At 51.0% G+C, this 14,032-nt stretch overlaps 1 protein-coding gene across 12 annotated transcripts in view; it reads right to left on the reverse strand.

Annotated features, from left to right (window-relative positions):
• Positions 1 to 14,032, reverse strand: part of PTPRN2 (protein tyrosine phosphatase receptor type N2) — a 1,035,582-nt gene that overhangs the window by 580,361 nt on the left and 441,189 nt on the right. For all 12 annotated transcript variants that reach the window (XM_024249815.3, XM_054560095.2, XM_054560097.2 and 9 more), the window contains one exon: positions 12,672 to 13,054. In XM_024249815.3, the coding sequence (XP_024105583.2) occupies positions 12,672 to 13,054 (383 nt within the window). The remainder of the gene's footprint in view (positions 1 to 12,671; positions 13,055 to 14,032) is intronic.

A 14,032-nucleotide genomic window follows, 5' to 3' on the forward strand; every position in this document is an offset into this window, starting at 1 on the left:
GGGCTCTACCATGAATCCTGGGCCCAGCCCTCTGCCCTCCACACTCCAATATGGAAACCAACAGAAGCATCCACAAGACTCCTACAACACCCTGAACACAATGAGGAAGTCCACAAGCCCAGAATGTGTTTGTGAACCTGCTGCCTCCAAAAGCCAATGTGTCCCCCGTTACACAAAGTGTATGGGATGTGCAGTCCACCCCCTTCCTACCTCAGCCTGGCAAGGATGACAGTGCTGGCCGGGTGGGCAGGGGTGTCACAGCTCCTCTGTAAAGCAGAAGAGTGGTGGCTCCATTCTGTAAAGCAGACAAACAAGACAGGGCTGACTGTGCTCACAATGAGCACGCGGCCATTTCTATTTCATCTTTAAAGGCACGGCCATCGTCTGTCATTCCGAGGCCTGAACTTCCTCAGAAAGCAGTTGGACATTATCCTGAAAATGAGTGGGAGGATCCAGCAGGTGCGATGTGCTGTGTCTGCATGTGACGGCTTCTACCCTCAATACCTGGACACTAATATTGCCGTGGAAGAGAAATAGGCATGAGCATTTTTATGGGGTCAGGGTCGGAGCTTGAGTGCCTGTGAGGGCAGTGGGAAGGACTTTCAAAGCTAAAGACGGCATCTCCTCTCTCCAGAGTGTTTCAGTTCTGAAGGGCAGCGGCACGTTTGTGACGTCTCTAAGCTCAACCACATTGGACAAGCCTGTTCCTATGGATCTACTGAATCAGCCACACGGGAGGCCCTAAGACCTCGGCAAGCACTCGCTGGAGGGAGGTTCGGAGGGAGAAGTGACAGTGTCCCCCTTCCACAGTGTCCTCTCAGCCCCGGCACAGCACTGGGGCTTCCGTGTGGCATCCACACCACCCTGAAATGAGTGCACGGGTGGATGGATGAGCAGAAAATGACTACGGGAGTGTCACCCCTAAAAATCAGACTAGTGAAAAGTATGTAGGGGTCGGAAATATAAAGAGTAGTAAAAACTCTGGGAAGCTCCTGTGCTGGACACCACACTGAGGCCCCACACAGTGGTGGGATCTGGCGTTCAGCAGACCCCTGAGGAACACACTATTATCAGCCTCATTTTAAAGAGAAACTGAGGCTAAAGAAACTGAAGTCATTGCCCAAGATTACACTACTAGGAAACTCCCAGGAGAAAAGCTCAAACGGAACAGGTTATCATTCAGGCCATGTTCCAGCATAGGTGCCCTGAAAGGTGGGGTGAGCCTGGGGACCTGTTGCGACTCACACTCGTTCTTAACAAAACTGAAGGAAGCCTACAAGAAACTTCTCCACGTCTCATTTTGGCAACCTTGTTATTGACTCTTCCTTGCGGGCTAGATGAAATCAAGCCGAGAACAGGACCCCTCATGCCCGACCCTCCTGCTGACCATGCTCTGTGCTTCTGCAGCTTCACCAGCCCGATCCGGCACATTTTACTATTTATTGGAAAACCCACCAGGAGCTAGGCAGCCAAATGTGAAGGGGAATGAGTCAACTTCGATATAAACTCTTTTGATAAGACAATACTCAAAACCAATAGATAAACGAGGTTTCTTGGGATCAACCAAGTATTCTAGTTATCCCTGTTCATCATTAAAACAAATCATGAAATTTGTTCTATTTAAATCATCTTATAAAGTAGTTAAAATGTTTCCAGCCCACAGGAAGCTCCCTCATGCAGAGGAGCAACGCTCTGAGGGTGGCAAACCACAGTGGGCTGGGGAAGTGCCGTGACCAACGCCATGGTGACTGACAGGTGCCAGAGTATCCGACAGACACCACGGTGACCAACTCCATATGATGACCGATGCCATGTCTGTCTCCACCCTGGATCCCCCGCACACCCACTCTCTTCCTGCAGGAGTCTAATGTCAGGGTCTGGGAGAAGGAGGTTTTGATGCTTTGTGCACCCAAACTGAACCTTCCTCCTGCGGACCGCCATGCAGCCCCGGAGCTCGTGTGCCACACCCACGCCAACAACCCTGGACCACTCCTAGTGGGGCTGTCCACACCATCAACTCTTCCAGGCAGAAAATCAATAGAGGAAAACCACTGTATTCTGACAACTTATTTTTTGGCATAAGGATGAGAATGTACTGCTCATGATAAACACTTTTTAAATGCCAGCAGCTAACTAAAGAACTAGGTATGGAAGGTCTGTAGAGCGTCACCTTTAAAAAGTATGCCAAGTAGGATCGGGAAGTGCCTCCAACAGGAGCCGGGAACCCGTGCTGACCCAGGTGGAGCTGGTTCTCTAATCTGATTCAACCTCAGATCCCGTGCAGACCCAGGTGGAACGGGCTCTCTAATCTGATTGGACCTCAGATCCCGTGCTGACCCAGGTGGAACGGACTCTCTAATCTGATTGGACCTCAGATTCCTTGCCGACCCAGGTGGAACGGACTCTCTAATCTGATTGGACCTCAGATTCCTTGCCGACCCAGGTGGAATGGGCTCTCTAATCTGATTCAACCTCAGATCCTGTGCTGACCCAGGTGGAATGGGTTCTCTAATCTGATTGGATCAAAGCATGCTAAGTCAGCTTCCAGGAGGACAGAGAGCACTGGTGGTCTGCATGATGTGTAGAGAGATATGCAAAGTCTCTGCATTTGATTCTCTCAATCTGCCACACAGAGAGGCACAACATCTAGCAGGCCTCTCTGGATTTCGAAGACAACACATTTCTCATTTGTGCGTGTTGCTCCAGCTGGTTTACTGAGCGGCCTGAAAAGCTGCTGGTTTTGAGTAGAGTCCAGAACGAGAGAAGGCTCTGCAGCAGCTCCAGGCTCTGTGCAGGCTGCTTTGCCTCCTGGGCCACATGATCCAGCAGATCCAAGGGTGTGTGAAAGGGCAGAGGCAGAGACGCATGCTGTGTGGAGCCTTTGGCAGGTTCCTCTCAAGGTGAACTGCAGCACAGGCCCTTAGGATGTTGTGGCAACACCCTGCCATCCTTGTGGATAACGACTGCCTTTGAGAAACAGCTCTTGGCCCACTATGGGGCTTTAGTAGGGATTGAATGCTTAAACACGGACCACCAAGTTACCATGGGACCTGAGTTGCCCATCATCAACTGAATGTTTTCCGACCCACCAAGCCAGAAAGTTGGGTGTGCACAGCAGCATTGCGTCATCAAATGGAAGTGGTACGTGTCTGGGCCTAAGAAGGCCCTAAAGGCACAAGTTACATAAAGAAGTGCCGCCAATGCCAATGGTCCCCACTCCCGCTACGCTGCCTTCTCTCTCCCAGCCTGCACCTACAGTCTCCTGGAGAGTTCCCTAAAATCAGCTGACAGAGGAAGACCTGGGCCTGGTTTACAGATGGTTCTGCATGATATTCAGGCACCCACGTTAGTGGACAACTGCAGCACTACTGCCCCTTTCTGGAACATCCCTAAAAGGACAGCGGCGAAGGGAAATTCTCCGATGGGCAGAACTATGGGCCGTACATCTGGTGGTTTACTTTGCTTGGAAAGAGATATAGCCAAATGTGTGATTATTACAAATTAATGGGCCACGGCCAATGGTTTGGCCACATGCTCAGAGTCTTGAAGAAACATAATGGAAAATTGGTGACAAAGAGACTTGGGAAAGAGGGGTGTGGACAAACCTCTCTGAATGGGGAGAAGGTGTGAACAGGAAGCTGCCTCCCAGACGGGACAGGTGCAGAGCTGGGGCCTTCTGCAGGAGCCCAGCTGCCGGGGCGGAGGGAGGGCCTGGTGGAGTGTCCCCAAGATGCACCTGCAGAGCTGCTGGCCAGCCTGGGCCACGCCGGGGCTGGGGTCTCTATCTCAGGAGCAGTGGAGTCACAGCCAGATTCCAACAGAAGAGGGTGACGGGGCCAGATTTGGTTTTGTCGAGTCCTCTTTGGGTTCAACGTGCACGGCGGGTGAGAGAGAAAGAGCTGTGATGTGGGTGCGCAAGACAGAAGGCCCCGCAGCCCGGAGGCGAGAGGCTCAGACGGCCTGACCAGGTGGGAGAAGGGAAGATGGGAGAAGGGGAGACAGCACGGATGGAGCCATAGGAGGGGAGACAGCTGGCTGTGCAGGGAGCCAGGTGGGGCACAGAGCCCACCGAGCTGCCGGGCTGGCGGACATGGCTCAGGCCCAACCATGGCCCCCCTCCCCAACCCCCCTACCCCCCTACCCCCCGCCACCAAGTCCCTCCCACGGCTGCCCCCCCCCGCCCCGCCTCGCGTCCCTCCCAGGGCCGCCCCCCCGCCGCCCCCTGCCTCGAGTCCCTCCCAGGGCCGCCCCCCCCGCCTCGCGTCCCTCCCAGGGCCGCCCCCCCACCTCGAGTCCCTCCCAGGGCCGCCTCCCCGCCTGGAGTCCCTCCCAGGGCCGCCCCCCCGCCTCGAGTCCCTCCCAGGGCCGCCCCCCGCCTCGAGTCCCTCCCACAGCCGCCCCCCCCGCCCCGCCTCGAGTCCCTCCCAGGGCCGCCCCCCCTGCCTGGAGTCCTTCCCACGGCCACCCCCTGCCTCGCGTCCCTCCCATGGCCGCTCCCAGCAGGATGGGCTGGACTGTCAGGGATGCTGAGGTTTGGGAGAGTTTTTGTTTCCTTCTTCTTCCTCTTTTTCCTGCCCCGCCCCCATGCCACTCCTTCTCACCTTCTTCTCTTCTAATGTACAAGCAACCGTGAACATGTTTACCCATCGAGGCTATACCCCCACCCCACGTGAAATCTTCTTAAATGATAGTAAATCCATCATGCTAAAGATATTCTTTTAAGACCACAAAGCAAAGAGGAGCAAGTGACAAGGCAGGGCATGTCCGCCCTCAGGAGGGGCCTCTACAGAGGTGAGGACTGCGCTTTCTGAACAGGAAGTCACAACACAGCATGGAGGCTGCAGAACAGAACAGAACCCCTGAAATCTGCCCTGGCGCCAGAAACACAGAATCCGTCCTCAGCATCCTCAGGGTTTCCTTTACTCTAACAAGGAAGGACGAGCAGGAAGCATCAGTCCGGACCCCAGCTGCACCCCGTCCTGACGCCCTGCTGGTTCTCGTGGTGCGCTCTTCTCACTGAACCCGAGAGGCTCCTGAGCGGTGAGGCCTCCTGGGCAGCCACTAGGATTGGAACTTCCTCTCCGCCACACCAGCCCCCAGGAGAGCGGGCAGCGGAACTCCCTCTCCGCCACACCAGCCCGGGAGAGCGGGCAGTGATTCCTGAGCACTCGGTGGGTTTCACATTTCACATCTCACAGTGAGCCGAGGAAGGGGCTGGGGTGAACCTGCAGGGCCAGGGCACCCACTGAGGGTGGCAGATGGAGAGACCGAAGCCCCTACCTCCTTCCAGACTTCTGGTTCCAAAGTTCCTCTCCCTGTCCGGTGGGTCCCTGCCTTCACTGGCCTCTCTGAATTCCACATTCCAACTGAACCCCCCCAGAGGTGAGTATGCAGCAGCCCCTAACGGTGGCCTGGCACCATCTGCCATTTTGCTGCTTGCCTTCTCCGAGGTGCAAGAAAGTTTTGTCATAAGAAACATTTGAAGGAAGAAACATTTCAGCTGCAGCTGTCTCCCTTCGGAGCATTGAGAGGCATCGGAGAGATCAACGCCGCCCCATGCCACTTTTTGCACATTCTTCCCTCAGCCAGCCTCCCCGCAAGACTCGGCTCCAACCTCTCCAGCTTCCCCTCGTGGAAATCCATCGGCCCCTCCTCTTTCAAGCAACACTGTGTTCTTCCCACTGCTGACAGAGGCTGCTCATCCATGCACCTGTGCCCTGCCCTGTGTGCGCCCTGCGTCCTCCTCTGCACGCGCCCCGGGCTCTGCTCCACCTGTGTCCCGTTCATCTCCCCACAGCCCAGGAGCCACACACTGAGGCTGCCACTCCAGAGACCAGGAAACCCAAGCACAGGGGCGTTTGCCACATTCCAGGTCTCGGGGCTGCCGTGGGACCCTGACCCTGGATGCCGGACTTCCGTGGGTCAAGGGCCCAGACCACCTTCTCCAGCAGCACTGTGGCCGCCACCCCAGACTCAAGCCTCTGCCTCAGCTCCCATGTTTTCCTGACTACAGGTTTCACTTCCCTAAAATCCACCTCACTGGCTCAGCGTGGTCGTTCCACAGAATACATCCCAATCCAGCGGGGTGTGGGGTAGGCAGAGAGAGGCGTGTGTGTGTGAGCCGTGGTCTCTGAAGCTCTTGCCTCTGGATTTAGAAGGCAGGTTCCTCTTTACTGAGAGGTAAGGGGCTCCCTCCTCCCTACACCTGGTGTCCGTCCTGTGATTCCTTCTGGAAACCTAACATGAAATCATTTTAAAGTTGTCCTTGGAGGACGGGGGCAGCTGTCCTGCCCTTCGTCCAGTCTTCAAGACCCCTCTAGTTTGTAAAAAGGATAAAAATGTAAACGGCAAAGGATTACTCTGTCCATCAGAAAATGTGAGAGAGAAAATCATGCCTGGAAAAGCCGAGCCCTACTGTCCTCCCATCTGAACCTCAGCACGAAGAGCATGTGGATGCTGAGGTGACACTGAGTTCTAAACCACATTCCTCTCCTTTCTGTGGGACAATCATATATACAAAAGTCCCCCTTTTTTAAAGAATGGCATCTGCGTCTTGGAAATTAATAGCTGATCTGTTAAGGTTTAAGCTGAAATCTGGTGAAAACTTGCCCAAGAGAATCACAAATTATTAGTCTGATAATAGGGCAAAAACCTCAATCTCTTTGCAAGAACAGAGGAGACCTCACCTAGTGCATCACACCTTGCCCAAGGGGTACAAATTGCTGACAAAAAGCTGTGCTGTCTTCACCAGATAGCTTCCAACCAATTGAAGTCGCAAAGGAAAAGAAAAGAAGTCAGCCAAAATAACATGATGATTTTTTTTTCTTTAACCCACTGCTTGTAGGAGGTAAATATTCCAGTCTCAAAGGCATGGCCGGCAAACCCACTACAAGAAAATAAACTCTAATGCAAAGAAAAGCCCTAGCTTTTTTCTACTGGAAAGTCACAAGCATAGACAGGAAATGACCTGATGTGATAGGTCTCCTTCCCCAGAAAGTGCGAGGCTGCTGCAGACAGGGGCCCTCCTGTCCTTCCCTGCAGGGTGAGCCCATGAGCAGCAATGGCCCAGGATTGTCGGCTCTGAAGGTTCCCTAGCAAACCACACCGGCCTCCTGCTCTCCAGGTGAACACCTGGGTATGCATTTGGAAAGCCCTTAAAATGACCAGATCACGTGGTTCTCTGGGGCACTCTCCTACCCCGGGGGAGGGATGGGTGGCCATCCTCCTGCAAGGGTGGTTCAAGTCCCCAGGACACCTGCAGGGAACCGCGCAGTGTCCACGAACACAACATGGGGGACTTTGGGAGAAAAGAGGGCTCCAGCACAGAGTGAGGAGACAACACAGGCAACCAAACACACACACACAACATACCGCACACCACACCTACAACACACACCACACCATACAACACACTACGTGCCACACACACCACATATACAACACACTGTGCACCATGCACACACACCACACATACAACACACACCACGCCACACACTACACACCAAACACATAAACCACACAGCACACCACACACTACACACATACAACACACTACACACCACACACATACAACACACACCACGCCACACACTACACACCACACACAACACATAAACCACACAGCACACCACACACTACACACATACAACACACTACACACTACACACATACAACACACACCACGCCACACACATACAACACACACCATGCCACACGCTACACACCACACACAACACATAAACCACACAGCACACCACACACTACACACATACAACACACTACACACCACACACATACAACACACACCATGCCACACACTACACACCACACACAACACATAAACCACACAGCACACCACACACTACACACATACAACACACTACACACTACACACATACAACACACACCATGCCACACACTACACACCACACAACACATAAACCACACAGCACACCACACACTACACACATACAACACACTACACACCACACACATACAACACACACCACGCCACACACTACACACCACACACAACACATAAACCACACAGCACACCACATACACACAACACACACATCACACACTACACACCACACACCACACACAACACATAAACCACACAGCACACCACCCACCACACACACCACACTCACCACAGCATGCAACAAACTGTACACCACATACCACACACTACACATAACACCACACAGCACACCACACACAAACAACACACAACACACACTACACACAACAGACATGCAACACATACACCATGCAGCATACTACATACCACACACCACACCAATGCAACACACTATGCACCACACACACCACATATACAACACATTGTGCACCACACCACACAACACACAACACACACACAACACACATACAACACACACCACACCATGCAACATACTACACACCACACATACACCACACACTACACACAACACATATGCAACACATACCACACCACACATCACTACATTACCACACACACATCACATAACACCCACAGCACACACAAAGCAGTGTTTCCTATGGAGGGAGATGTCCACAGCACAGGGCGTTTGACCACCCATAGGAATCGGTCATGATAATGTTCTGCGTCACCCAGTGCTGAGGCAGGCGCCTCCCCTCGGCTCTGCTGGTACAGATATGCAGCCTCAGAACACGTCACTTAGGGCCCGCCGGTGATTCTCCGCTGGGCTTGAGAGCAAAGAAATGAACAGCCATGAGAAGTTCCTGACTCTACAAACAGGAGAGCAAGGGCACAGACAGACACGTGGGATGCCTCGTCCAAGCAAAGAGCCTGGAAACAGGAAAGCTCATCCTGACTTATGTAAAGCAGTCTTGAGAAAATGGAGTCCATATTTTAGTGTAAGCTTCAAGTTTCCACTGCTTACAACTTACCTAAAGATACAACTAAGATAATCACCTACAGCTGAAAATCATCTTAAATTTTAATTTGGCTTTGATACACACTCTGCGGTTTGAGCTCAAGATAAAATATTTCTGCCCAATTATGATATGCAGCTAATTCTCCCTGATGAAATGTAGCATCTCCAACACAGCGACAGCACCAGCCCGAGCACTGGGAGGCTCGCAGAGTCCGCAGGACAGATGGGTTCTAGCTGTCATGCAGCTCCCACCTCCAATGCTAATGATCCTCAAAATTACAGGGACTTCTTCACCAAGGAAGAAATACTCGAACAGACGCACATCATACTGATACACATCTACCTGACACACACACTCATATACACACATGCACATACACACAAACCAATACACATCTACCCGACACACACACATACACACTCATACACACACACGTACATACACACACACGTACCCGACACACACACTCATATACACACATGCACATATGCACAAACCGATACACATCTACCCGACATACACACTCATATACACACATGCACATATGCACCAGCCAATACACATCTACCCAACACACACACTCATACACACACATGTACATACAGATACACATACATCTACCCAACACACACACTCATATACACACATGCACATACACACAAACCGATACACATCTACCCGACATACACACTCAAATACATACATGCACATATGCACAAACCAATACTCATCTACCCGAAACACACACATACACACACGTACATACACACAGATACACACACATCTACCCAACACACAGTCATATACACACATGCATATACGCACAAACTGATACATATCTACCCGACACACACACTCATACACACACTGATACACACATGCATACACACAAACCGATACACATCTACCCGACACACACATATACACAAACACACATATGCACAAATCGACACACTACCTGACATACACACTCATATACACACACTCATACACACACGTACATACAGACACACACCTACCCAACACACACACTCATACACACACACGCACATATGCAGATACACATCTACCACACACTCATACACACGCACATACACACAGATACACACAAAGAAATACCCAAACAGATGCACATCATATCGATACACATCTACCTGACATACACACTCATATACACACAGGTACATACACACACATCTACCCAACAAACACACTCATACACACACATGCACATATGCACAAACTGATACACATCTACCTGACACACACACTCATACACACTCATACACACACGTACATACACACCGATACACATCTACCCGACATACACTCACACACACACACAAACATACACACAAACCAATACACATCTACCTGACATACATACTCATACACACACACTCATATACACAAACCAATACACATCTACCCTACATACACACTCATACACACACATGCACATACGCACAAACTGATACACATCTACCCGACACACACACTCATACACACAAACCGATACACAGCTACCCGACATACACACACACACGAACATACACACAGCTACCTGACATACACACACATGAACATACACACAAACCGATATACATCTACCTGACATACACACTCATACACACACATGCACATACACACAAACCGATACACATCTACCCGATAGACACACTCATACACACACATGCAAATATGCAGATACACATCTACCCAACACACACACTCATACACACGCAAATACGCACAAACCGATACACATCTACCCAACATACACACACACTCACACGCACATATGCACAGATACACACACATCTATCCAACACACACACATACATACACAGATGCACACACATCTACTGAACACACACACTCGTATACACACACACACACGCACAGGTACACACAAATACCCGAACAGGTGCACATCATACTGATACACATCTACCCGACACACACACTCACACATGCACATATGCACAAACTGATACACATCTAACCGACACACTCACTCATACACACACACGCACATATGCACAGATACACACACATCTATCCAACACATACTCATACACACACATGTACATACACAGATACACACACATCTACCACACACACTCATATACACACACACGCACAGATACATGCAACGAAATACCCGAACAGATGCACATCATACCGATAACACATCTACCCGACATACACACTCATACACACACACACACGCACAAACCAATACACATCTACCTGACATACACACTCATACACACATATGCCAATAAGCACAAACTGATAACACATCTGCCTGACATACACTCATACACACACACGCACATACACACAAACCAATACACATCTACCCAACACACACACATACACACACACTCATATACACACACGCATACGTACAAACATATCGACCCAACACACACTCATATACACACATACACGCACATGCACATATACACAGATGCACACACATTTACCCAACGTACACTCATATACACACACATGCATACACACAGATACACATCTATCCAGTACACTCATATACACACACATGCATATGCACAGAAAGACGTCTACCCAACATACACACTCATATACACAGACGCAGATACACAGACATCTACCCAACATACACATATACACACACACACAGATACACATCTACCCAACATACATTCATATACATACGCACAGATACACATTTACTCAACATACACTTATATACACACACGCACATACACACACACATCTACCCAACACACACACTCATATACACACACATGCGTATGCACAGATACACATACATCTACCCAACATACACACTCATACACCCACACATCTACCCAACATACACTCATATACACACACATGCGTATGCACAGATACACACACATCTACCCAACATACACACTCATACACACACACGTCTACGCAACATACACTCATATACACACACACATACAAACGTGTGGGTGTGTGTACAGCCAGGCAGACACGTCCTTCTCTTTGAAACACCACTTCCATCACTTGAAGAAAACACAAAACTTGTACAAAGCAAAGCATTAAATGTCGGATTCATTAACGGGGTGACCTGAGAACGGGCCAGCCACTTGTGCCTTGCTAGGCCCGTGATGTTTGAATTCTGAGACTCGTTAAGTTCAGATCGACATGAGGGTGGGAAAGAGCCTCGCTGCTGTGAAGCCCCTTCTTCCCTCTGAAGGGCGCCCACACCAGGATATTTGGGCCACTTTGGTGCAAAACAGATAAAGCACCTGGAGTCCTTCCTAACAGGCAGGAGTCCGGGGTAAAGCAGTTTCCCGGGCCGCGTCCCATCCCGCATTCCTGCGCGGGCCGTGCTCAGGCCTTGCTGTATGCTTACCTGCCCCGAGACCCCACCCTGCCTGGCCGCCGCTGAAGGTAAGTCTGACCCGCAGAGAGGCGCGGCCTGCAGGTGACCAGTCAGGACCAAAAACCCAGGAAGGGATTTGCTTGGTTTGGTTTTGTCTGATGCCCTTCAGAGAACGGCTCTCAAGCTCTGAAGCCCAGCTCAGAAGCACCAGGTGGAGCCACTGGCCAGGCAGGCACCTGGCTGCCCTCCGCGCCTGAGACTCCAGGGATGCCTGCACCCCATTATTCAGTTAAAGACACTTAAAAGTGTACGCATCTGCCACAGCAAGGAGGCGCCCCACCTCCAGCCTGCTGGGACAAGCCCTCCCTCGGAGCACAGGACCTGAGCCAGGGCTGCTACTCACTCTCTGTCTGTCACGATGTAGCCCCGCGCCTCTTCCTCGGAAGGCTTGACCTCCAATTGCAGGCCGTCGCCGAGGGCCTCCTGAGCACCCACTGGCAGGCTCTGCTCCTCCTTCGAGGGCCCAGGCATCTGGTTTTGGAGCTCTGCAAACGCAACGGCCCCGGGCTCCGAATGCGGCTGCTGCCCCAGCAGGTCTTTGGAATACGTCTGGCTCTTGACGTTCTCCACTCCGGCAGTCTCCTCTTCTGAAGACAAGGAAGCCTCACGGTGCTCGGATTTCTTCCTCTCCATTTTGAGGGTCTTTGCAAAGGGGAGGGCTCCAGCCGAGAGTTGAGACCCGTGGTCCTGTAGGAGGTCCCCGAGTGTGGCACTCAGACGATGGACCTGGCAGAGAGGACATTCGTGAGGGACGTCTGCGAAAGGAATGCTGAAGTGACACATGCAATCAAGGGCTGCCCGGGACAGAGTCACCGTGGGGATGACATGGGCAGCCTGGAAGGAGACTGTGGGAGGAAGGCGAAGTGTGTGCTGTCTATATTTAGAATGACGTCTAGGCGAGCATGGGGTGTGAGGGCGCTGAGTATCCGAATCACTTATGTGCTGTTTTCTCCTCCCTCCCGCTCCCTCTCACACACATGCTCACACACACACCTCTCTGAAGAATCAGATTTTGTAGAGTTTGTGTAGGTCTTTGGCATTGATATTTTAAAAAATAAACTGTGTGATATCAAGATCCTACCCCAGCCCTCTAGAAGCAATGAACACTAAATAATAATAATAATAACAAATTTGCATCGACTGAGCTCTTCCAGCACACAAAGGCACTGTACTAAATGCGTTATCTGCATGAACACACTGAGTCCTCACATAAGCCTATGGGTGGGGCACCCTCAGTAACCCCAGTTCACAGAAGGGGAGATGGAGGCACAAAGCGATTAACCCATGAGTGGGCACATCACAGGGATGTGTAATTGATTCTAACGATACCTGAGGGATCTGTGGTCCTCACATGGGCAACATTCTCCCAGCCAGATCCCCTTTTCCTGGATGTGCCATCCCTCGGAACCCCTTGGCACCTCTGCTGACTATGCATCGGGTACGGATTTGCTTTGTGTCAGTTCTCATTTAATTACTACTCCAACCCCATAAATAAAGGGTGAGTTTCACCTTTAATTTGTAGACTCTGGGGTTTACAGAGGTTAAATATCAAATTATTGGTACCAGATCACAAAGGTTGTGATTATCAGATCCAGAATTGGAACTCAGGTCTAAGGGCCATCAAAGACATGATCTCCACCTGGGCCGCACTGCCCTCCCAGGCACCCTACACTGCTTCCTAAGAGACGGGGGCTGCTCCTGCCA

Source organism: Pongo abelii, chromosome 6, assembly GCF_028885655.2.
Source record: "Pongo abelii isolate AG06213 chromosome 6, NHGRI_mPonAbe1-v2.0_pri, whole genome shotgun sequence".
NCBI classification, from domain to species: domain Eukaryota; kingdom Metazoa; phylum Chordata; class Mammalia; order Primates; family Hominidae; genus Pongo; species Pongo abelii.